General features: G+C 41.9%; 2 protein-coding genes across 2 annotated transcripts in view; one reads left to right on the top strand and one right to left on the bottom strand.

Annotated features, from left to right (window-relative positions):
• Positions 1 to 26,930, top strand: part of LOC139814395 (ATP-binding cassette sub-family G member 5) — a 39,437-nt gene that overhangs the window by 7,974 nt on the left and 4,533 nt on the right. The window lies entirely within an intron of this gene.
• LOC139814856 (ATP-binding cassette sub-family G member 8) lies at positions 10,536 to 26,487 on the bottom strand. Its single transcript, XM_071781346.1, has 8 exons — positions 25,601 to 26,487; positions 15,661 to 15,785; positions 14,847 to 15,112; positions 14,373 to 14,594; positions 13,842 to 14,124; positions 12,406 to 12,911; positions 11,823 to 12,289; positions 10,536 to 11,746 (listed from the first exon to the last, which is right to left on the bottom strand). The coding sequence occupies exons 2-8, from the start codon at positions 15,771 to 15,773 to the stop codon at positions 11,150 to 11,152; spliced, it is 2,454 nt and encodes an 817-aa protein (XP_071637447.1). The 5' UTR covers positions 15,774 to 15,785; positions 25,601 to 26,487; the 3' UTR covers positions 10,536 to 11,149.

Below are 26,930 nucleotides of genomic sequence, written 5' to 3'. Positions count from 1 at the left end.
AATAGGAGCTAAAAATTGTCTATTGTAGTATGCACACGATATTTAAATTGCTCAAAAGTCTGTACGATTAAGCGATTGTTTAAATTAGCAGCTTCCTCTATTTCAATACTTCGATATAAAAATACACAGATATATGCAGACGTTTAATTTCTTTATAACCTGTCACAGTTATCTCTAACAATTTTACAGAACATTTTTCATGTGGTGAATTATTACTTTCAATTATCACTTTTAATTCTGTTGGATATAAATGTGTAAATTATTTTTACTTGAAAAAAACGAACAAGGGTGAATAATTAATAGCGACATGTCGAAATTCAGTGTAGTTTTTAGCATGAGGTATGTTTTTAACATGAGGTCTGTATTTGGAGCTCCAGACGAATTGTTCGAGGAAGCGAAACATCCGCAGGAAACGTTTCAATTGCTTTTGCCTGAGTCAAAACCGTTCTGAAGTTTCAACGTTTCCACGAGCCCGAAATCGCAAGTGTGCATAATCCTGTTAACTTAGTTCCATGATGTAAAAAATACGCGAGATAAAAATTTTCTCGCATATCAAAATTTATTAAAAATAGATAGAAGGGAATTAGGAGCAAAGTTAGAGGCAAAGCGATTTCTTGAAATTACGTCACTCTTTGCTATTTCCGAATAATTGGTTTCCTGATTGGACGATATATCTCGCAGTCGTTTATAAAAGGAATTTTATTAAAATCTCTTTATCTGCAAATATTGCTTTATTGCCGCATATTTCATTAGTTGCGCAAGTCGTTTGAGATGTAATTATGTTTTTCGAGTTTCGCAAAATTGCTTTGTTATAAGAACAAGCACAAGGTTGAATCTTTTTCAATGCAGTCTTTATTACCTAAAATTATATGCCTGGGCTAGAAATTAAATCTTTTTTCCCCTAACATGCACAAAGCCTGGAAAAAGACGGAGCGCGTCGATGGCGATTCGCGATATCTATTTTTGCTCATGAGTTGCCGTAGTGGAAAACAAGGTCGTTAACCCGGGCTACGAGTACTGGTGGATCGATATAATCCGTGCAAGAAAATGAATTCATCATGCACGAGGGAAGCCTTCGTAGTTTCCTTTTTGACGGAGTGCCTAGAATTATTTTATCGATTCCTCTTTTTCATTGGTTTCAATTATAGGCATACTTTTTCTTCACTCGTGATATACAAACATGTAATTTGAAAGGTAATTCCATGGTTTCGTCGAACTTTGTATGGACATGTTTTGTGAGTTGTAATTAAAATCATTTAGCGCCGCTTGTGATTCTTGGAATAATTAATGGAAGACAAAAGAGTCACTGTTTTACGAATAATTATATTATATATAATTTATTGGATGTAAAAAGATGAAACGTACATAATTATAACGGTCTCGGAAATAAAGACAATTATAAAATTTATCTCGGAAAGTCTGCATGAAAAATAATTATATATATCAATTATATAATTCGACTTTTCAGTATTTAGCTTCGCTCTCATAAGAATTACTTTTTCAAATTATATCTCCAACTATATTTCATAATTTCTCAATCTTTTATACCTTTCAATCTTTCGTTAATTCATATGTATTAGCCTTTTTCTTCGATATAAGATTTCAAAGTATCGGATATATGTTTCACAGGAAATATCGTCCCCCCATTTTAGAAACAGGCTTGTATAAGTTAGGCGTTGAACTCACGAAAATTCGTCATAGTGCCGCAAGTGCATCGGCAAGAGAAAAACGATTATCGAGCCTCTGCAGCAGCGCGTTTTCGCAGCCAGATGCGACGTCGAACGCGCGCACGCACACGCACACACGCCGGAAGCGGCCCTAAGCCCATCACAAGCGCGTGCACGTGCGTGAGTGCATTCGCGTTGCACGCCGCGTGCGAGGGTGTGCATACATATACATGTGCGTAACACTACTACGAGAGGCGGCCCCAGGTTGACAGGAAATGGTTCGAGATAAGATAATGAGACCCCCCTCGCCTCCCCACCGCATCCGGCAGCTTTCTTTGCAGCGCCGGCTCTCGTACACGTTATAAAAGGCTTCTTTATACGCCACTTAGAGGGACAGGTACGATTCATAGCATTAAGCGCGTAGGACTTTCGACGCAGAATGCGACCGTCCTTGTGCGAAGGAAACATAATTAAAGAAATGAATGAGATAAAAATAACTAAGTGGGAGTCAAATAAAAAAGAAATAAAAATAAATCACCGAATACAGCAACGTCAAAGCAATATCCTCGGTTCTTCTAAGGAAAAAGATTTAGGCGGGGAATAACCGATTGGTTATTGTGTAAGCGATACCTTTTTTCTCGAAAAAAAAAATCAAAAGAATTTTTATATTCTTAAATTTAACTCTATATATTTATAAAATCGAGCTTTATTATCTCGGAGCATCTTCGCGATGCTTTAAATAAAATTTTATTCTCCGCCAAAATAGTCACGCTCAACAAAATCGTTATTTCTTAAAAAATGTATCTTACTACACGTATTTTTGTACACGAGATTTATGTCAAAATGAGAGAGATTAATTTCCCAAATAGATATATACGAATGTTGCTTCGTATTGAACGTTTTGCATTAAAGATTCTATTATTTTCCATGACGACAGATAATAACCGCCGTTTGTTGGAATTCGTCAGCGCTGCCGTGACTAACCGCATCCTGTTGTCAGTGATAATGAGAAAGGGATGGATATATAACCGCGCGCGGAGAGATTCTCCGTCGGATTCCATCTTTCGTTCTACAAATAGGTGTGTCGACGTCTCGCGGTCATCGATCATTGCTCCGACTTACGCCAGCGGAAATCCTAACTCAATTGCCGCTTTACATAAAGTACACGTGCGATTAGCCACCGCGAAACTACTGAATCACTTTTGCCGCACTGACGATATCCCTTTGTTTCCAATAATATTGCGCGAACGGCTCGCTGGATATACGCTTGTAGCTTGGAATAAATATCAGATATTAAATCGTATATGATATTTACACAAAGGGGAAAAAGAGAGACAATATTGCGTTTATCGATAATATGTCGGATGATCAGATTGGCGCAGTAGATTATAACATGTTCGGGAAAATAACTGATCCTTTGTGCAAGAGTATTGCGTTTCTGGAAATGTATAAAATAAACGTTGCCTATTGATGCTCAAAACGAGACATTGCATAATTATTTCATAAAAGAGACGTTTTAAAATTTGATCTCATTTTCTTCTGTCCAGTGTTACATTCTAAATTATTATTTTTTTTTTTTTATTATATAAACATATAATATTTTATTTTAAACGTTTTATATTCTCTATTTTTAAATGTTTTTATCTTTTGATTTGCGTAGTAGGCAAATATAAATTTGCCATTTCCAAGAAATCAGATAGTATGCAATTGATGATAGCGGTAATGGGCAATGGTCAAATATAGACAAACAATTACGGTAATAACCATAATTGATCGTGGCGCTCTGTTTATACCCCGAGCACACAGACCCGCGCGGACAATCTCGGCAATCTGAAAAATTCAGCCTTAATTGAAATAATGGTCAATCATCGGGGCAATCAGGCCGGTACTTGTCCACCCATACGATAAAACATTCAGATCTGTAGGTGGGTCCGGATGTTTTTTCTTTTCTTTTTTTTTTGTTCTTTTCTTTTCGTCCTCTCCTACGCTCTTACGAGGATGACCGTAGGTTTCTGTCTGAATATGGGCGCCCGCCTATCCCGCTCTCAATGACTCTCGAAACTGGTGCGCCCACATTCCTCAAGACACGCACAACCCACGACGTAAACTCTCCCGCGCGCGTTCACCATCTATAGCCGTAAAACTGCTCATCAGGGTTTCGCTCTGGTTCCCCTGCGTTCCGTTGTTCTTAGACGATTCCGTGGAGAGGGACGAGTACGAAGGAATTTAGACCTCATCCGCGGAGTTATTGAAGTGATTCATCGGCGATCAAAATCCACCTCAACTCGTTCATACTCGTCTCCCTTTTTGCACGGATATTACACAGCTAGATAAAACAAATATCTCTTGTTTATTTTAATTTAAAAAAATATTTTAAAATCGAGCAAAACCATAGCACAATGCAACAACTGACGTAGAAATAATTCCTTATAAACAAAAATAAATAAAAATATAGAACGTGTTTTTTTTATCGTTTACGTAGATACGCCAAGAAAAATAATTCTGGACACGAAGTTCTGGACACGTGCAATCAAATTAACAGTCGATGGCTATAATTACTGTACAGTCGAATTCACAATTAACGCTTCTTGAATGATTTATCTTATTGAAAATACGTCATTAACGAGAGGCTATTTTTATATCTTCCAATTTTCTCCCAACCGGAAATTTCACGTCTAACTATAGCCACTACGGAAAACGTCGCTCCCTATAACACAATTCAGTGAAACATTTTAGAACACGCGTTACTCGAAAGTCCTCGTTTTCCAAGAAATTGCGTTTCATTATCGTCTCCTTCTATCTTTTTCCTGTATTACTGTTGAAATAGAGATCTCCTGCACACAACGTGTCTACGTGAAAACACGTTTTCAACATTTTCTTAACAAGATCTTTTCTGTATACCTACAGAATGAATGAATCGATTGTTTTTCCTTCCCCTGAAGCGATGTCTTGACAGTTTCGACTCGTTAATGACACAATCGGGTATGTAACTCGAGGAAAACGTCCCGCATAATGCGAAGCATATCCGCTGTCGACACTGGCTGCGGAAATGCAGCGAGGACTTCTCAGAATACATGATATAAAACAACCACGAGGACAGTTCTGAGAAGGTTCGCCATACTCGCGACCCTTTCAAGGGTGTCCCGTGAAAACGAGTGAGCCAGGCGTGAGAAGATCTGGCCGCACGAATGTCACAGGTAACAATAAGATGGGCTAGGGAGAGGGGAGTCGCATCAACGTATTGAGGGCCAAAAAGGGTCGCTTAGAGCCACTTAATTTATTTGGTTCGCAAGATCTTCATTGTCCACGAAACCTTGTAAATATCTGTTACTTTCTGGGACTTCCTCTCGCGCGCACAATAAGATGAATAACTTCGGAAGGGTCGACGGAGAAAGGAACTTACAGTAACGATTAAACGAGATGACGTTTATAATAGCAATAAACAACTTGGGTAAGATTTCGTTGAGCGTATAACACGTATATTAAATGCTGTAGGACCCACGTTAGGTGGACAAACGATACCAAAGTAATCAATGAGGGGGCGAACAGGAGGGCGGATAAGAGGGAGAAAGCTGTATAGAAAGACCACGCTTCCCGCGCCCACGCGGGAACTAGTGACTTCGTCGCCCGTCTCCGTCGCTCGCCGTGTAGGATCTTATTATTCCTCCTATATAGTATAGCCGGAGGCCGGACCTTGGGAAGGAAGGATCGTGCCGAATCGGCGTTAATGGAAAAAGTAGGGTCAGCGGGTGGTGTGCGCTGGTCGGGTGGTGTAGCGTGGTTGGTCCCTCAGCATCGATTTATCCGGTCACCTCACCGCTTCGCTCGGCTGCAATTCGAGCGCGGAACGATGTAGCTTGGCTTACAAACGAGTTCATATACTCGTTGCGAAATTAAAAAGTTTGGATTCCGCTTCGCAAAGCGAGCGGCGCTTCCGCGAATTTTCTAATACAATCGCGAACACCCTTGATGGCTGCGCAAGTTCGTAGAGCTATGGCGCACGTTATAACAAAGTAGTGAGATCGTTAAGTAATTGTTATCAAGGAACTAAAATATTATTTTATCAGGATAATGCTAACTCGGTTAAATTATCATCGTTAGATGTTCCCCAAGCGTGTGCTGTAAAGTTAAGCCTGTTTAACTTTTACGATATCCTAGAGAAAATTTACTCAACTTACAAGTTAATTGCGCGAGAGACCTAAATATACATTTCCGACGTAGAGGCCGCGCGATAATTCGATAAAATAAAGTATGCTCCGCGGGATATCGGCCAAGGCCGTGCCTCGCTTCGGGGAGGACAGGATTCCTCTCCGGAGCGAGGATACAAAACCGTGATGACATCACGAAATGATCGGTCGTTATTTGTAAATGTCAGCTTACGCCGATGGCATTGTTGCCCATTGGAACTCGATCTCCCGCACATGTACACGAGGGACGAGGCTCGAATTGTTTCGAGCGGCGTATCGGGTGAGATAATTGGTCTCTCGTGTCACATACTTTTGGGTACGATGATAATTGAACGGGGGAATCCATTGACAGAAGAGAGCGCGTGCCGTTTACGATACAGCTGTGTCAATCATGCAACACACGCGTTCCGGCCGTAAGGAATTTTCATTCGCCACTTCGCTGCAGGAAGCGATTCATACACAACGAAACACGCGCAACACGGTCCACAAGGTCGATTCGAGAAGACCTGCAAAATTCAATATATATTTCCGACAGGTAAAAACCTGACAGATTTGCACAACTGCGCCGCGAGAAGAGAAAAGCGTGCTCTGAAAGATAATTTTTCCTCGTTCGCACAAGTAGCCGTTATGTGAGAAAGAAAGCGGCATTGAAGGGGACTATAGATGGTATTTATAAAAAGACTAATGATAAAACTATTATAAAAAGTACCTCCTCTGTACTTTGTCCAGATGGAAAAACATTAATTAGAGACAGAGAGCTGTACTTGCAAACCTTGTTTCTGACACTTATCTTGTTTGCGTCAACTGATAGCTTAAGATAAATTGATTTCTCTCATATGAAGAAACGAGAATAAGAAGCGAAATTTTTTAATATGCGATTCTTGATTATTTTATAATATCATGTTTTTTTAATTGAAACAACTTTTAGTTCGATCTCTCGTCGAAACGACGGGAGGGGAAATTGGCGTGTAACAAAACTCGTAGGAGTTTTCTCTACAAGTTATTTATTTTTCCTCAATATATTTACCTGTGATAAGGCTGAGATGTATTACAAATCCGATATTGTTTGCCGAGCAATATCGATCTCGGTACACGGGCATAAGAGGAATTTCAATAGCCGCGCGTAGGATGAACCGGGCGACCGGAAATAACGCGGTTTCACTTGCCGCTTGTATAACCGACGGTTATCGCATGAAAGTCTTGCTCCTTGGATCGTGCTCCTCATCGTATTATAACACAATCGTGCATTGAGACGCGACTACGGTTATTTCGCACGTTTTGCTCTTGTTTTTTCCTTTCCTTTCGCGACAAACAAATTAATTATTTTTAATTTTTGAGACTGCGTGCTTTATCATTATAATTTCAGTTACTTCATAATTATATTCATTATCCAAATAGCTCTGATTAATTAATTAAAATTATTTCACATGTTTCATTTTATTTTGTGGAAGTTTGCTTCCACGTTCGCGCTTAGTTCGCATGCGTTCGAGCTTAGTTCATTTAATCAAAGGTAATTAAAACTAATTAAAACTCTTTTTTTTTTTTTATTTTTGATGCATGACAATTTGAATTTTTTAAAATAATATCCTTCGCGTCTGGTATCTTTAGCGAGCTACGACCAGTCTTCCGATCAGTGAAACTGCGTAAATGTTAAGAAACATGCGTCGTAAAATAAAACTCACGTCACCAAGGGCCGACCCTTTGATTACTGGAGCTTGGGCGCGTAAGCCGGCATAAATTGCCGATTACCGTTGCAAACAGCCACTTCCGTCGATGAAAGTAATTAAGCGCCGGCGCGGCGTGGGCCGCATGACGGCATGACGATAATTCTTGGAGAAGCTCCTCTCTCGCTCTCTTAGTTCATTACGTAAATCGCCGCATAGCTCTCCCCGCGAGCGAACGAGCGACGTTACACAAACGCAGCGGGGATCCTCAATTTCCGTCGTATCGCAATAATTCGCCGGCATTCCGCCGCGGCTCCTCCAACCGCGATGAACGAGTTTCTTGTGGCCGTACAAAGGTCGATTCATTGAGAAATCAGCTGTACCGAGTGTTTCACAAGTGAGAGACTCCGTCGAATGAAAACCGTAAGAAATCTCCGATGTACGTGTGCTCCGAATTACGTCCGAGATAACTCGCTCGAGATAGCTTTATTTTTTTTTATTTTTTTATCGCCAAAAATTTACTCCAGATTTGCCGAAGAAATACAACTTGCGAATAGTTATATTGCAGGTTACTTGTGAAATATCTTGTACCGCGGACCCATTACAAAGGAGTCTCCTTCATTGTGCCCGATAACTTCGTTTTATTTAGACTCGATATCCGAGCTCCGAATTCCGATACTTGCGCAGAGAATCCCTTTTACGGAATCGGCATGCGACTTAACGAGTCCGCTTGTAACGTTACACAACGAATTTCCCTAATACGATCGACGTGAAAACAGGCCGTTGGGCAAACAACTGTTTTCGCAAACACATCGATAGAATATTGGCTCCACCTTTATTGGAGAAACTCTCGTTCACTTATAAATTTAATTTAACTGCAACCCGATTCTCTCTCTCTCTCTCTCTCTCTCTCTCTCTCTCTCTTTTTTTATTTTTTTCAGAATAGATGAAACCATGTTGGCGTGATATGTGTAGGAGAAAAAAATTGGTTCCGAGAAAAATTTAACGTTCACATTCTCTCCGTGTGGATTAAATATTATTGCGCAATATTATTTAAATAACCAGATATCCTAATTTAAAAGTAAGCGCGAGGGTCGTATTAATTTTTCCCTTTTTACAACATCACTGACATTTACTATGCAGTATTTCCCAAATGAAATCACACCGCCCACTCGTTTATACGAAGAAAAAGTTTTTTTATTGAAAATACAGATGCAAAAGAGAGGTTTTAGATTTTTTTTCGAGATTAAACATTTGAAACCTTTTTACGCGAAATATCTCGTTGGCTTCACCATGTCATGTGAGCATATTTCATATCGATGTGTACTTTTTCGCTCTTATATAAACGAACGAGTGTCATTCTGCTACGAAATAAATTAATATTGGATGAATATTATCAGCAATATGTAATCAGCAGGCATTATGCCATACGATATCGTGAAAAGCATTTAATGTAATTTTCACTCTAATTAAAATTCCATCGAAAATTACGCTGGTATTAATGAACTTTTCAACTGTAAATTTAATAACAAGAAATTAAAAGTATGAAGAGCGAGAGAAATGTATAATTTTCGGTGAAACTCTACTTTATAGAACATTTAAAAGTAAATTAACAACTTGTAACGACAAATAAATACATTTCTGCGAAATATCTGCAATCTTTATGATCGCAAGATAAAAGTACACGCATGAATCAATGCGTGACTGGAATCCTTCCATTCTTGACACTTTTATCAGCCGTCCTCGTATCAAGTCGGTATCGCGCGAAAAAAAAACGATAAGCGATCTCTCTTGGCGAGAGACGTTGCCCACGAGTTCGACGAACGTCGGCCGCACTAATTGGCGTAATTAATTGCAAACTTGATCGCGATGAAAGTAAGCGCTTACGTAAAAGCGAATTGTCGAGATGCGCCTGTGTGACCGCGCGACGACGAGCGAGAGTTCGCGCAAAGGCCGATAAAGATCGATTACCTCACGCGAAATAGCGACAGTGAAATAATGTTTAAACAATTTTAAACGCCGAGACCGTCCGATTTTCGCTTTATATATATATATCAGCTGAATAATATTTGGAATCGGGCGGCCACGTTTAACGCTAAACGCGACGCTAAATATAGGAAGATAGCGGCTAAGTTTGGATCCGATTAATGCATTCGCGGTACACAATTATCTCTCCTCGTGTTGCAACGATAATAATTTAGCGCGAGAATTTTTACGTTTAATAAAATATTGCGAGAGAGAATCTATAAAGCGTGTGGACGAAGAAGCAAGTTGTTCTTATTTTTAATCGCACTTCACATTTCTTAGCATGCGTCATCCGCGGGATAAATTTGCTCGACATGGTATCGATTTCTAATAGACGTCTGAAGCTCGTTTATTAGACATAGGCTCTTTATAGCTCGATTTGCGTAGTATGGCATCTACAAAGAGTGACATTTTATCGATCTCGAAACGATACGAAAATGTACTCGGGTCTACCTACTTACGATTCCGTCTATCATATTGTCTATTCTATATCGTAAAACTGTGACACTTAAATCCGCTCTGTTAAGCTTGAACCAGCTTCTAAAATTATTACTTTCTCAAATGATCTCAATATGTTTTCTTAGTAATTAAAATTAATTACATGACAGATATCTTCAGTATCGGCAGTTACAATCTCTAGATGGAGCCTACGAACGGACACCCGTCGTAACACTTCGCGCAAATCAGTTATCATATTGAGCCAGCTATCCGCTGGTACTAAAATTCCCTGCAAAGTATCGATTTAGCATTTCGTTGAAATAATTGACTTAAAAAAATTGACCAGTTTAAAATAATCGAGAGAAATAATTAATTTTTGTTTTATACAAAATATATAATATAGCAATGTAAAATTCCTATCGTAAATTTTATTCTCTTTCTTATTAAAAAAAAATATTGAAATTAAAATTTAAAGATTAAAATAGATCCTGATATAAATAAATAATTCTCATTTTAGTAAGAATAATATTTTATTTCGAAATTCTCGCGGCGATTTAAAATTATGTAATAATGAATATCTCATGCAATCAAGTTTCTAGATATTTTCAGAAGATGCGAAGAGACAGGCAAAATTGTTTGTTTCGTAAGAATGTTTATTTCATACGATTACAATATCAGTTAGGACAATATACGAAGTATTAAGCGCGTTTATTTGTCGTCTATAAACAACGAGCTTCTATTACAGGATAGCGTAATGTCTCATTAAGCTTTGTACTCCATACCACCTCTCTGTCTACCCTGCGAGTCCCTAAAGTTTGTTCCTTTAAAGAATCGCAATGGAGTAGACGTTCACAAAACTTTACGAGTGCGATGCGAATTAACGAAGTAGATTCCGCCAAAGTGACTTTTCGTCAAAGTCAAACTCGAACATCCAATCGCTAAAATATAATAAAATAGAAAACCTACAAATGACAAGAGGACATCCACGAGAACACACTGTCAGCGAAAATGTTTGACGAGTTCATATCTGGACATGATTTTCAATCTACATGAAGAATGACGTTCGCTCCGAAGGATGGAAAGCTCACGAATACCTAGATCGACTTCGTGGCACTCGGATCGTACGGTCTCGATTCTACTTCACGACGACGATTCAACATGCGGCATATCAGGGTTTGTTCGGGGCGCTTCTGGGCCTCTTCGGAGTGGCGTACTTGACACACAAGAATCCGAAAATGATCAACACGGCGACGACAGCCACTCCGATGCCCAGCCAAAGCTCTCCTCGTACGTTCAACTTATCGAGGCCGATCTCGCGAAGAGCTAACGCGCCGTCGGGCGGCTCGCACGCCGCCTGGATAATGATGTCCTGCCGTTGGATCTGTTTGGGCTTGCAATTGGCCAGCTTTCCCACGCTCTCGCTTTTGTGAAGACGCGGCAGCAGCAACGACAACGACCACTGTATCGGGCTGATCTGCTGATACCACGACGGCAGATTGTCCAAGTGCAGAGTTGCCCCACCGGCTAGGGTCATCTCGCCCAGTATCACGCCGGCGAACAACGCCGCCAGATAGGTCCACTTGCACACGTGCGCGAAGAACGTGCAGATGAGATGCTGCAGCATCAGGTACAGCAGACCGACGGCGAGGTAGTTCCACAACGACGTCAGGTTCTCGTCCGGCACGAGGTGCAGCCCCGACATCGCAAACGCCGGCGCCAGATATATCAGATAAATCACGCACCAGGACGGCACGCTACAGATGAGCTGGAAAACAAAACGTATTTCCTTTATACCTTCCGCTAAAAGATATGATTCGAGATTTCGACGAATCCAAGCTTACCTCTACGAGAATATACATAAATCTACCGTACAGCCCGTCCCTGATGTCCCTCTCCACGTTTGGCCTGCTGCTGGCCACGTCGCACATCGCCAGGAGGCTCAGGGGCCAGAAGAAGATGCCCAAACTAGCGTAATGATAGCCTATTCTGTCTCGTAGATATAGATTCGACTCGCCGGCGATGTCCCAGAATATTGCACCGAGTAGAACACTGAGCGACGCGGAAATGACGATCTTCCGCAACAGTCTTGTTAACGTCCACGGTTGACTGTAGATGAGCGTTCGTAACAATAGCGCGTAGAATTGCACAAATATATTGGGGCCGGACATCGAGGGCGGAAGTGCGCCGGGTGGTCCAGGATCACTGATCGGAGGTAGCCTCGTTCTGGCCAGCTCAGCCAGGTGATCTATCCTCTGTGAGGACTCCAGCATCGCTTCCGCCGACAGGTCATCCAGCGTTACTAAATCAACTAAAAAAGAAAGAGAAAGAATTGTCATCCATATCATTTGTTACAAAAAAATTACAAGGAACACCATTTTTGAAAATAATTTTATTCGCAATTTCTCAAGAACATTCGCTACGTACGATAGTAATCGGACGGGTTCTTGAACGGCGGACAGGGAAACTCGGCGAGCGCGAAATATGGCAGCATGTCTCTTCTGGGTCCGGAGTACATGACTCGACCGCCGGACGTGAGCGCGACCCTCGACACCATCGTCAGGATCTCGTAGGTGGGCGGGTGCAGGGTCAGGACGACGAGACGCTGACCGCGGCTGGCCCACTGCCTCAGGTACTCGATCAGAAAGAAGGCGTCGAAGATGTCCAGACCGTGGGTGGGTCTGTCCAAGGCGAGGATGTGCGAGTCCTGAAGCAGCCGGCAGGCGAGGGCCAGTCGTCGGGCCTCGGAGGTCGTCAGGGTGTTCACCAGGCAGTGCTTGGTCGCCTCCAAGCCGAGCTCCTGCAGGATAGCCTCGGCCTCGAGCGTGGTGGTGTTGCGGCCGCCTCTCAGCAACATGTAGAAGCTGAGAGTCTGCTGAGCCGTCAGCCCGGGGCTCAGGCCACTTTCCGTGGGTAGATAGGCGACGCGCGATCTATTTTCGTTACAATATTGATAATTGAATGAGCCACTCCGGAAAAGACGGCATTTTGAATAAAGATTTCAGATATCCGGGAGAATAATACCATATTAAATTATCAAAATCTATTTGATCATATCCGTATCCGGATGTCCGGATTAGCCGGATAACTCGAATTAATGGAAGAGAAAAATAGAGTTTAGATAGAAAGGAGATAAAAGGATAAAAAAATACTTTGTATTATTCTCGTATAATTTCATTGCGCGATCATCGTATAATCGCGCAATGAAAATTACTTGATACTTTTTATGCATGCAATCTTCTAAAATGTATGATGTAACTAAAGATTGTTCGGGTAGTACGGAGAAAAGTTACAGTCCGAGATTATGAAGCAATAATTAAGTCGGCAATTGAAGCGATAATTGAATAATGAGTACCGCTCGTTATTCACCTTATTATTCAACTCTACTTGAAAATTTGTATGCTAATACATTCGCTAGTTACAGCCTGTTTCGCTAATGTTGGTTACCGTTAGCCATAGTTAATTAAATCTTCCTTTTCTATTTGGATCGTAGCCGACGCTATAATTTAGAGCAAAAAAACGAAAAATCTGCAGTCGACTAAATTGAGGCTGATTCATATTAATGAAACCAGCCATAGATCTCTTGTTCAATTATCCTCATTTAACCGTTTTTATTTCTTATATAAGTTTATTGTATATAATTTCTAATGCAACTGAATATCGTTTGACAGCAAGAAACTACCAACATTTTTTTTTTACTTTAAAAATTTGTATTTATTTTTGAAACGATAAATCCTACGGAGTAGATAACAAAGAAGCGTTTCTTGCACAAGGTAGCATTACCAAGATAGCGTAACACGTTTAATGGTTCACCGCCACGTTACAAGAAGGCGTACGCGTGCAGCAAGAAGATCAGACAGTACCTCAGGCTGCGTGCCGATATGGATCTTCCATTGAGCAGAATATCGCCTCTTTTTATTCGCCTCCTGCCCGCGATCGTCTCGACGATCTGCGTGCCTTCCTTCTCGGTAGTCGCCATAATGGCCAGCACCTCGGCGGCGCCGGCCTCGAGGGTGATACCACGAAGAAGCGGCAGCCCGTCCGAGCCTGCAGCCTCCACGCCTCGCAGCTGCAGGTGAGGATGCTGCAGACACGGCATGGGTCTCATTGGCAGCGCGTAACCTTCCGGCCCCATGATACCGTGTCCTAGAGAAACAAATGTGTATCACGCATATAGCATTTCGAATTTCAAGTCAAGAAATTTAAAAAACTGAAAGAATCAAAAGATTCTTCGACGATGATCTTCCATAAAATCTTCATCGATTTAAAATCGATTTCGCGAATTTGTGATAGAGAAGAAATGGCAGAAGAGAAATTTTCGGAACTTAATGTTAACATCACAAATGAACATTAAAGATGCTCGTTTATTTTCGTTCATTTTTTCTTTCTTTTACCGTGCGCTATATATCCTGGATCGATCGGCGCGATGCTGTGTCGCCGGTTGGTCCTGATCGGGCTCTGCAAGAGATTAGCCTCGCTGGCGCTTCTCAGTCTCGGATGGTCCCTCGCGACAGTTAACTGAGAATGCGCTGGCTCCCTCGGGACAGCGTGGACATGCCTGAAATCCGGATCGCTTCTGGCTGAACGCATAATCGAGGTTGTATGTACCGGAGCACCTGCATACCAAAGTAGAACTCGTAACATACGCGGCATCGTCGCGCCACTACAAAACGCAATCCTGACGATCTTTAATTTTATCCAACGACCCAAATTAAATGACAACTCGTTCAATAATAACGTAGACAATTTTTAGAACAGTTTAATAAGTTATCTAAAGCATTCTAGAAATATACAGAATCTTTTTCAATGAGAAATTGATGGAAGAGTGCGGTAGAATAGTATGCAATAGAATTAGTCACCGCTCGTACCTGCGTGCGACACGCGTCGTCCTTCCTCGCTGGAGTCGTAGCCGCTCGAGCCGTCGCGATTCCGCGAGCTGGGCGGCAGGACGCGCGGCAAGCCGAACTTCAAGTACGTGTAAGAGTTGTTGGCCAGCGGGCTCTTGGGTCCGTACCGCGGATGCCGCAGGATGCTCTGCACCGTAGAGTCGCGCAGCTGGAAGTTTCCGTACGGCAGCGGCGACTTCTCAGCGGAGCCGAGTGCGGAATCCGTGAAGTCGGAGTTTAGGTTTTGCCTGCGAAATCGCGGAAATGCGTATACCTCATGCGCGCAGATTCCACCGTGCTTAATATCCATTCTATGTATACAACAAGATGTTTTTTTTAGTTAATTAGATGAGAGAGAGAGTTAATTAGATGATTAAAATGCATTTTCTGTTTCATGCGTATAAATACGCGGAGCGATTCGCATTCCTCTAAATCTCGACCGCAGATTATTTAAAAGGGAAAATTGCTCAGAAGGATGGCAATGAGGATTTGAATATCTTTCGTTAATCGTTATACGTGCCGATGTAGTCATGCACGCTCGATAATATTCCGGCGTTTAATATTTTTAACGATAATAATGATACCGTTGATGTAACGCATGAAAGTGCACAGTATATATTGTAAATCAACAAGTCCGATCGGCAATTCCTTTCACGCGGCGTGCGGCAAAAAAGATGACGCAGCATTCGCTTTAGCGTTCCGCCGCCGCGCGTCGTCGGTCAGGCTTGGATTGGACGACGTACGATGCGCGGGGATACGCGGATTACACGCTTGCACTTCAAGTACAAGTGTTCACCTGTAAATCGACCATGCGTGCAGATCCTCGCTGGCCGGCGGCTCCAGGCCCCTGGTGTCCAGAGCTCCCGGCACCGAGTACCTCCTCTCCAGCTCCCAGGCTTCCGAGCCCATATTTTCCGGTGGCTGCACAGAGATTGCAGATGTGACCGGTTAAATTTCCGCGAATTAATCTCAGATAACGTAATATCTCTCCTTTTATTTTAATTACAATGCTTTAGCGCCGCCGAGGGGGAAAGTAAGGAAAAGAAACTCTCTCTCTCGTTTATTAGTTTCAGTTGCAAATTCGATCAGATCGAATCAATTGGCCGAAGCAAATTACTTTGCAATTTTCATGAGATAATAGATATATTTCATTTGTAATGGAATCATTTAACATAATTTCGATACGCATGAAAATATTACAAAGAAAACAAAATTTTACTAGAAAAAGACAGTCTCATCGTATATATTCTTGGAAGTTCTAATATTCTTCTCCGAAGGATCGCATAAAACATCCGGTGGACATCCGTTCGCGGCGAGCGAAATAAATTACGTCGGAAATTTTACGAAGAAACTCTTGCAAACGCTTTCCTCGCACGGAAGACTCTCTCTGACGCTCGATATGAATTTATCGTTACCGCCACCCCGCAAGGACGACCGCGCGGGATCGGATTTATTGCGCAACACGTCGGGGATGCTGTTATTAAAGCCTCCCCGCGTACAAGAAGGAATTTCTTTCGCCATGTATCCCGCCGTCGTATCTGCTCGGCTCGTCCTGGAAGAGTCCTGCGAGAGTACATGCCCACGGTCGACGATTCGACTCGCAAACAAGCGCAATTTCAAAGGCGCGCCGATTATACGGAATGGCGTGGTTCTCAACGGTGTACCCCGTGATCCGATACAGCCGTGTCCGTCAACACGGATTTCGTGACGAATTTATGCCCCATATCGTTTAAACGACGAGAAAATCAAGAAGCAAGAGAGAAGCCCTTTGTCATCGAATATATGACTATGATATTAAATAAAGAACCTAACTAGCAGAAAGATGTCTTCTAAAAGACGTCTTAAAGACATCACAAAGACGTTTAAAAGATGACATAATTTTTCGGACGTCTTTTAGAAACTTCTGCCAGCTGGAAGAGCTCTTTGATACGAGGTCGCAACAAATGAAGGATTAGGACCTTCAATTGAATAATCAGATTTTACTTTTCTAATCTTCATACAATCGTTATCCGAAAATACTCGAACGTCATCCATTTCTTTTGTTAAATTACCATGAGACAACTTCGCGCCCGATGTATTTCTTCCCTTGGAATTTGACTCTCCACACTTTATCTCGATGCGTTTTACCGACCCTTCGGATTCTTCTCGACGGCAGAAAACTGCAGACATTGTATAGCATCCCGTAGTTCCCGCCGGCGAACAAAGCGGGACGGCCTCGTCGAATTTTATCGCGATGGAGCAAATTGTTCTTGCCCGTTCTTGCTCGATCGTCCATAAAGAACGAAACGTACAGACTGCAGAGAATGTATCTCCCCGCTGGTACACGCTGTGTAGTCACGGTGCATACTTGTCTGCCTGCTTTGTTAAGCATCTATAAATATCTACAGACTTTTCATGTTTCTTTCCGCGTATATTTAGATAATTTCCTACTTCTCTGTATCTCGATCATTAAAGCATTACCGAGCAAATTCGCGAATTACGTCTCTAGAATTATTGACTTGCTTAAATATCACGTCGTGACTCGAGATAAGAACGTCATTAGAACGTCAGTTTTAAGAGATTGTTACTTACTTTTTACGCGCACAAACACCCATTCGAGTTTTACATCTTAAACTGATATAGATAGTGGTAAAAACCGCGATAGAGATAGTAATCGGCACGTATATTACTGCCGGAAATTATCGCCTGCGGCAATAATCGTACCGTATAACAGTACGTTTAATGACGCAATTATATGAAAAGCGGTGCGGCAAAATGTCAGCTAGTTGCAGGCTACCAAAGCAGGGCTTTAAACGACCGGGAAATCGATAACTGACAGGTTTCCGTATTTCACCTTCCTCTTAACCGGCATTCTGGATCTCTCGCCTTTACGGGCCACGGATCTAAATACTCGCTCGTTTTCTTGCATAATCTCGCCGACACTGACGCGCACGTAGGCGACGATAGCTTGTTAGATTGTTATTACATCATGGACTTTCTTCGTGTGCAAGGTCTCGCATCCTTAATTTGTCGCATCTCGCAGTCGCGTGGAGATCTTGTCTTATCGCGCTATAAATAATTTTATTTGCTTCCGACTTTACGCAAAACATACTCGAAATAGACTGGCTCAAGTTCAAGCTTTAAAAATCTCATTTTTAAATAATTACAGCAGATCTTTCTTATTCTATCCGTTATTCCAACAAGTACTTAATTAATGACTTTATTATATGTATCTTATCTTACTTCGTTCTATACTTTAGAAGCTTTACATGGATTTGTTATCATATTATTTTTTGCTTTAATGATATTTTAATCGTACGTAAGATAAGCTCCGCGTTTCAATCTCACGTTGTTGTTAAATACCGTAATTTTCTTCGTTTAATAGTCGTCTAATTATATTTGTCGCTTTCCGCGTTCCGCGTTACGACGCGACGTCGTGTTCCACCGAATAGCTGTCAGGAACTCATCACCGTTATCAGAAGATGAGGGACACTCGCGTCGTAGCGCCGGGTAGGATAAATATCCTCGGCATTTGCGCGAGGATACGTGTACGTATGCCGCGAAGGAAGTGAACGCAGCATCCCATTTAACGGTGGTGCTCGCGACCTAAAAACGCGCACCTGTTTCATTGCCATTGCCACACACGCCAGCTTTTAATGTCTTTTCGCGAACACATTATTGTACCTTCGACGCTTGAAAATCCGTTTTGTACCGGGTGTTCGAAGAGCGCAAACTCCTCAGAAAAACATCCGGGATAGAACTCACATTTACCAAACAGAATAATCGAAAGTTTCAAGATTGAATCTCCACTTATTAATAAAATCTTCGTAGAAATTAGATTGGTACATATATTTCCATGTCTATGAACGATTACATTTTGATAAAACTTTAAAATAGCGACATAAAGATAGAAAGTAAATTACGATTCGACGTATCGCTTTTATGGCGTACAAATATAACAAGAACGCCAGATTACTTCCAAATAAATTAAAAGGATGGGTGTCGTTAATCTCAGACGCTGTGAATTAACGACCTCCATTATTCACTGGAGAGCAAGTCCCATGGTACTTTACGCCCTAATGAATTTCGGAGCAAACGTGTACTCGAAGATACCCTTACATGCATGCATTTTGCGCGAATGCGGATGTACTCCGGATGATTAAATTAATCAGCAGCATCTCTTCCTGCCTGTGAGAGGGGATCGACCTTGCTCTCGATGCGATGTAAATCGAACGTCGTCGATTATTTCAACCTGCTTGCGAAACGCACGGCGAGAAACACATAAACCATCTGCCTCATCGCTTCGGCGCCACAACAGGTTTTAATTCGTCTTCGCGTGTCAGTTTGCGGTATGCGTTCACATTTCCGAGTTCCACGCGAGTGCGAAAACGTATCGGGTGTCCGACGAATACACACGTCGAGTACATATGTCAAGCTATCACGTTTCAAGTCTGCAAAATTACGGCCATATAAATAAGCTGGCCACGAATCGTTACTTAATAACAAAGATGTAATCTGCTAAAACTGCACAATTGTCATAAAAATGCTTGTGCCAAGGAGTTTATTCTAGAACTAAAATGTCCAAGATTTCTTCGTCTCCTTCGCGGGATTCTTTAGAGGCAGACGTTCAACCATTCACTGCCGATCAAGTATACGCTGTATCCAACTTGTAGAATATTCTCTTGTACAATGCTCTTGTAACAGGTGCGATTTGTTGGTATTTATGACGATTTAATATCACGTCAGCGCAGATGTTACATTTACGTCGCCCAGGTGGAATGCGCAGAATTACATAATACATTTTAGCACGAGCTTATAGAATCACACTTCGGATGATACATGAAGGCGCAATTTCTAGTTACCACAGATGCTGATGGAACGACATTTTTTCCCCTCATCCCGGAGTTTCCCGTTAGAAGACTGACTCATCAGCGAATCCCTCGAAACTGAGCTGGCTCAGATACAAGAATGTTCATGCTGCGTTCTCCCGTGAGAACCAAGCAAGATTGAAATCGCACACCATATCTTATCGAGAAAAAAAAAGAATGCTCTTGCAGATCGCCATCACGTTGTATTTGACGACGGTTGTGATATTCTTTGTGGAAAACGAAATTTATTCTGTGGTAGATAGAAAGACGCTTGCGTCGTTCAGCGTTTATAAATTTTAGTTAATTTTCCCCCTTCGACGTGCGCAAATAACTAGTAGAATCTCTTCGCTGAAAGCGGATGTGAATCGCGCGTAGTTTTACTGCTAGACATGCAAGTGTCGGATTGATCGAGAACCAGAATGTTGTGTCATACGACGCCGTGTGCGCGCTGGATTAATTCGCGCCCGCAAAAATAGCTGTGATATCTTCCGCGGTGCCTGTCATAATGGTGACTGCGATGTAACACGTGTTCGTCAGTGAAGTCATCAACGGATCGTCGCTACGAAACTCACGCTGTACGTTGTACAAGTACAAACAGCTGACATTTTTAACTGACAAGAAATAACGGTACGATCTATATTATACAAGGCCCAAGCAACAGATCCTTTTTTTCGCATGAACACGCACGTGGCCGACTTTTTTTCATTTCCAAAATGCTCACCAAAATGATCTACCATAGATGCCTGCCGCTGAATATTCAAAATATATACAATTTATTAAAATAGTGAAACTTAAATATAGAAAATAGAAAAATTGTAGATTCTAAGTTTCTAAATTTCTAAATTTTTCAATATATAACAAGCTTCGCTGAGTATCTGTTACAAATTCACGTAGCAAAAATGCGATGTACATAATTTAATACAAGAGAAGGAAACGATAATTATAACAATTCCTTCTAACTCATAAATTCCTTATTAGGATTACAATTTTCTTATCATTCTTCTTTCCTACATGTTTCTATTTATAAAACAGAAGAATAGTTTCTATTTATGAGTCAGAGTCGATGGAAGATTTATTTCCGAATGTGGGACAACGGTGGTCGAAGTCACAGGTTTAAGTTCACCTGGGTCTTCGTGTCACCACAACGGGCGACCGACGAGATGTTCCCGCATAAGCAGTACTTAATGTAGGTACCCGTATATGAAAGGAGAAAGAGCCTGCGGGTTTGCAAGCGCGATTGCGTCGACTTCTGCAATGACAATGGACGCAAGTTTCCCGCTGCACGTCGAGTAGTCCTTGCTTGGTCTCACGATCGTGCATGGAATGATTTAACCCACGCGTGATTACGGATGCGAGACATCGCGGACTTGGCTAACACCGTTCATAAAGAACATCTCGGAAAGAATAACGTCGGTGTCGCGGCGGAAATTTATTCTGTAATTAACCCGGCGTCTCTGGAGAAGATTTTCGTGATTTACGACGACGTTTACGTCGACTTTATAAGTTTTTCTTTTTCGAAAAACTCTGCAAATCAATCTTTCTCGCGGGTATCGCAACAGGATCCTCTCCTCGAGGTGCAAACACTCCGAGTGCGTAAATGTTGCGCAATGTTCAAATAATTGCGTCTCATATCGCGCGGTATAATATAGCGGCAGAAATATGTCGCGGTGGTCCCCCACGTCCTTTTCAATTTACGTAATACGGTGATTTTTTTGCGGCGACCGATAACCGCCTCTCGCGGGGCCCGGTTAACTGTTCATTTGCATATCCCGTTTCTGCAACAGTTGTATCGAGCGACGACCGTGCGTTTTCGCGGTATGAATTCACCATTAAACGCTACTCATGTCGTGTCCACTCATGTCCACCGCGGCTTTTTGCCGGCTATTGCACGCGCGCGCAACTGGATCGCCGTTTAATACATAGTACGAGAAGGAAAGTGCGGATATGGCCGCGGCGATATGTTCGTAAAGGCCGGCGATGATACGCTCGGAAAAACGGGCCTGCTAACGCGTATGCCTATTGCGCGCAGCTGAGCATGTCGAAAGCATGCAGAAAGTGACGTCTAATATCTCGCCGGACGTGTACATGTGTACTTGTACTCGCGCGCGATACCTGGAAAAATCGCCCGCGGTCGCGTGATCCCTCTTACAGCGATCGCGACTCTGAATCCGCGGTCACGGTGCTTAATGCGATCGAGTCAAGGGGTAAACGGCTGAAAACGAGTACGTTTGCTCGGAATTAGAGATACGTGCGAAGAGATCTCTTTTTGAATAATGCGAGTCAAGTATTTTCCTCTGAACTCTGTCTTTTTCGAAAACGCGAGAATTAATCGAACATGGTGCCTCATATAGAAAATGTTCAACGAGCTGGAAAAGAACCGAGATCTTTTAACTTGGATCTTTTAAGCCGCGCAGCTATAGATTGATTTTAGTTTTTTTTTTTTCCCTCGCGTGCAGACGGATCGTATTTGTGGTTTACGTCAGATGAGTGAAAATTGGAAGCTATATAACCGCGGAATGTCTCCGCTTATTTAGGGGTCCCTCGGCTCTCAGCGAACGGAAACAATATCTCGATTTCGTGATCTCCAGAATCTACTGTGAGACTATCCCACGCACTGATTTCTATAGCTATGTTTGTACGCCAGTGAACCGTGCACCCGTGTCCGTGTACCTAAATAAAATACCACCATGGCCTGGATTGTTACAGTGTTACTGCCATAATTACCCGTACACGCAACGCGCTTGGAAACCGCGATGGAAAGTCTGCCCGCCGAAAACCCCGTCCCGCCGACCCACATAACGCGTGTGTATACCTCAAACGATCCGAAATGCGCACTCATAGCTAATTATCTCAATTAATTAAACGGCAGTAATCCCGAGATTACAGCTTTAGGAAAAGAAACCGTGTCCGTGAATCTCGCTTTTTATCTCTTCCTAAACGTCTCTCAATGAGAGAAACGCCACTAACGAAGAATTATAAGAAAAATCGTTTAATTCACAATTCGAGAAATTAATTAAAAATGCTTCGATTTAGAGAACGAGATCAGAAATATGATCGGAAGAGACGCAAATCATATTTAACTGGAGATATTTTAATATCGTTGATACAATTAATATCAGCTATTTGCGTATTATTAATCAAATAGAAAGTATTTTCGTTGCCATTCTACAGATAATATGCCACGCTCAATCATAATAAAATTTGACAGGCGGCTGAATGCCGCGATACGTACTTTTACTACTTCATTATAAGCGATGATGGGCATTATCGAGCGGTAAAACTTGTGAAGAGAATGCAGGATATAAGCGAGGTCAGTTGTCAGACTTTTCAATATTCCACCGATGCAATGCTGTACCTGTCCTCCCTGTCCTCCCCCTTCCCTTTCCTGTCCCCCGCGAACGAAGGAGGACGAAAAAGGAGAGGAAGATCCAATTGAAATTGCAAATCACTCGATGCACCGTGCGAGGAAGCGTCGAAGAGTGCTCCTATATGCGCTCGTTAAAGTCTCCCGGAGTGACTCCGCGATTTCGCCGGTCGTAGCTCGGAGCCGTTAATGAAAATTTACGTCAATTCGCGATACGATTGTTGCATTCGACGTATCCGCCGTGTTCCGATCGAAGTGAACGGATCGAACGAGGATTGAACCCTCACCTTTCCGCCTCGCGATTGCCAGGGCCTTGCATACGCTAATGTGTGGAAACGCGCGAAGGAAGTAACGGGTCGGCGCGAACGCTTTTGCTTTTTATTAATGGAGATGAAAGGAAATACGCCTTGAGAAATATAGATAAAGATATGTCCTTAGAGAAAGAAAGAGAGAAGAGAGAAAGAGGAAGAGAGAGAAGACTGAGAAGGCTAAACAGATACCGAAGACTTTGCACTTTGGATTGAAATTAGATTGGACTGGCATAGCAATTTAATACAGTGGATAACTATCCAATTATTTAATTGATTTAAAAGTTAAAATACTTGAAAGAAGAATGGTAGGGTGCAGTCACAAAATTTTTATTAAAGCAAGATCGAAAAAGAATTAAGATTCTGGTTTTAAGATCTAGGCCGAAAGGATATCCGGCGGTTCCGGTATATTTCTTTCTATTGCTGAAATAGACGCTAGCGTACTCAACTAGCGTACTTAGCGAGCAAAAATATAGTCTATTATTATTACTTTTTCCAGCGAAATCTAGAGAAAGAGGACTCTTGGAGTAATGTCTCCTCGTTAACAACTTAAATCGGACGCTTTCAGAGCATTTGTAATCTAATCGAGTAATAATCCACCCACTCAGGAAAGTAAAGCATTATCCTTGCATGTAATACGAGTGAAAATAGTGGTTTCACGCGCATATGATAGAAAACTACGCTACCGGTTAGTTTAGAATGTGGCGAAATATAACACAATGAGCTGCGGCGTTTTGCAACACAAAGTATCTTCGCGTCACGATAAAAATTATTCATTTGGTGTTAAAATACGGAGAGAAAAACGTTTTAGTAACATAAGCTATATATCATTCCTTTAATAAAATTATCATCAGTACGTGAAATGCATGACTAATAATTTTATTAATATAATGATTGTTATAAAACTGATTTATTTTTATACTATACTATACATTCTTATAAAGTCTTATATTATAAATTTATTCTTCTTTTATAACCTCACACTTTTTTATATCGATTTTTTTCCCCAAATAAATCGGCGGTAGCTTTATTATATAGTTCTTTCTGTCAGTTTCTGTCTCTTTTAGCGATATAAAAATCGAGGTAATATATGCACATCTCGTGTTTATGCGTCGCATCTTCGTGGGGCGCTTGTCAATGGGTTCCTTCCTCGAGAAGAAAATACATATGGAACGTTTGTAACGCTTACATGCGAGCTTTTAATTCACGGTTCAACGACGGGGAACCTGATTTTGCATAACAAGAAAGACTCGCCGGCACGGTGAAAGCAACAGGTGATTAACAACCCGACCACTTTTTCGAAGGCGGTCGATCCGCTCCATAGATTCCGAAGAATTTTAGAATGAGTTTTCGTTTCCGAAAACACTGCGCGACATTCTCCAGCGTGCTGTATAATCAGACACGCACGCGAGGCTCTCACCACGTGCAAACAATTCTTCCATCTTTAACTAATTATGCAATTACTTCGAAAAGTATGCGGACGTAGATTTCCGAATGAAAGTATTTTTGTATGGCATAGGAAATGTCTCAACAAGCTCCTCGCTAGTTCACACATACTACGTTTACGCGAGCGTTACTTCTGTAGTAACTTAACGATAATTTCTTCGCGTAAATGGGATTTTGTAGTAACTTACGATAATTTACTCCGCGTAAACGAGTGAATAATTGTCGTAAGTTACTACAGAAGTAACGCTCGCGCGCGCTCGCGTAAACGTAGTAACAATTAAATATCAAAGGAAAAGAGACGATGTAAGAAAAGACAGGAAGAGTGCCCAAGTTAACTTAATTTATCAGATTAAATTACTTCGACAATTATCGGAAATAATTAAATATTTTCTTCAATTCTACGAACTTAGAAAAACATTCGAAAGAAAAGGAAAACAAGGCGTTATTTATTTATTATCAATCTCCGAGATAGTATTATAAAGAGGGTTCCTCTTACGAGATCGGCACCAACTCCTAAACTTAGCTTTATCAGCAAAAGTAGAAAAAAAAAAAATTTATTTCCATTCCGTGGAAACCCACAAAGTCGGCATCGTAGATAGACGAGCTTTCGTGGTGAGCACGTTCGAAAAATCGCGGAACACGCGCGTGAGGGCGACTCGGCGTTCGCAGCGAGGATGAGAAGAGGAGAAAAAGAGAGAGGGAGACCAAGGGAGACAGAACAGAAGGGAGAAGGCGCGCTGCCGCGCTCTGATCTTCGTGACAATGACTCACCGGCTGTGTATTCGCGTTGGGCCTTCAACCTTGGAAGCTGGAAGAGTCACGACGACGACGCTGCTGCCTCCTCTCCATTCCGGTTCGTCGTCCTCCTGCGCCGATCGCCCGCGCCGGCCGATCGGGCTTCCCGCGACTTCGCGTGACAGAGAAAAGGGATGCACTTCCCTTGCGTGCCGGAGGACCGTCACCCGCGGGGATGAGAAAAAAAAACGATCTTTCTGTCTTGGGCGACCGCGTTACCGCGACGCCGCCGCCGCCGTCGTCGTCGTCGTCGTTGTCGAGATTTTTACCCGAGATATCTTCCTCGGCTCGCGATCGAAGCGAAGCGACAGATATCGCGCGACTCGCCGGAGTCCTGCCGGAACGCTGGCCGCCACCGCTGACGGAGGAGCCCACCGAGGCCCCCACGAGTTTTCCCTCTCCGGGGCCCTCACCGGTACCCCACCGACGAGTTCGCAATGGCGTGAACGCGCCGGGCCCGCGAGGATAGCTCGCGCCCATCCAGCGTGGATCCTCTGCGTTTTTTTACACTATCGCTTCTCGTTCTTGCCTCTTTCTCGCGCGTCTCTGCTTTGTTTTACGTATACGGCGAAATGTATTCGAGTTAGTAGATGGATGTTTTTAAAGAGGAGCAAAGGAATAACTTAAGGGTAGACTTTAAATAAAACAAAACAAAGTAAAAGCGAAATAAACGTAAATTAACGTAAGAAACTTTAATTAAAATATCTTCATCAAGCCCCTTCTTTTTTCAACATTTATCCGGTTGATTGAGGAGCTTATCGGGGAAATATTATCTACGTCACTTATATCTATTCACGAAGATTTGTATACATCTTACAGTAACGGTACCATTAATTAAGATTTTTTTCTTGATCATTTTGGAATAGCTATAAGATAAAGTACAGGTGTAACATTTTATATAATATAATAAATATAATAAAAATACAAAATGTATCCTTTACATCTCGTCTTCCAAATCAAATTAAAGTGTATTTATAAAATCTTATTTATAAAATCGTATTTTTAACATTCTTTTTATCTCGTTTGTATAATATACACTTTTAAAATATAACAATTTATTGTTATATTTAATTTTATTGTTATATTAATTCGCAGCCATTGATTTATATTTTTTTCTTTTCTGTAAAAAAAAAGAGGGGTCTCGATGAAACATGGAGAAAATGTCGAACGAGGGCCAACTACAGGTTTAACGGCGGGTTATCAGGCAGAAGTTCGATGGAACAAATTTCGTGTCCACACACACAAAAATACGATGTATTTTTACGGTATTTTGCAAACCGCGATCAAGGCATCCAAACAACGATCT

The sequence above is a fragment of the Temnothorax longispinosus genome, chromosome 6 (assembly GCF_030848805.1).
Source record: "Temnothorax longispinosus isolate EJ_2023e chromosome 6, Tlon_JGU_v1, whole genome shotgun sequence".
Classification (NCBI taxonomy): Eukaryota; Metazoa; Arthropoda; class Insecta; order Hymenoptera; family Formicidae; genus Temnothorax; species Temnothorax longispinosus.
The sequence above is the reverse complement of the archived record's forward strand: the minus strand, read 5'-3'. Positions and strand labels throughout refer to the sequence as shown.

Bases quoted from the DNA above. Each gene is read 5' to 3' on its own strand.
- LOC139814856 (XM_071781346.1), bottom strand. From the start codon at position 15,773: ATGGGCTCGGAAGCCTGGGAGCTGGAGAGGAGGTACTCGGTGCCGGGA. The intron at 12,290-12,405 runs GTACGTAGCGAA...TTTCTTTTTTAG, and splicing joins GAACCCGTCCGATTACTATC to TTGATTTAGTAACGCTGGAT. The intron at 11,747-11,822 runs GTAAGCTTGGAT...TTTGTTTTCCAG, and splicing joins TTATGTATATTCTCGTAGAG to CTCATCTGTAGCGTGCCGTC.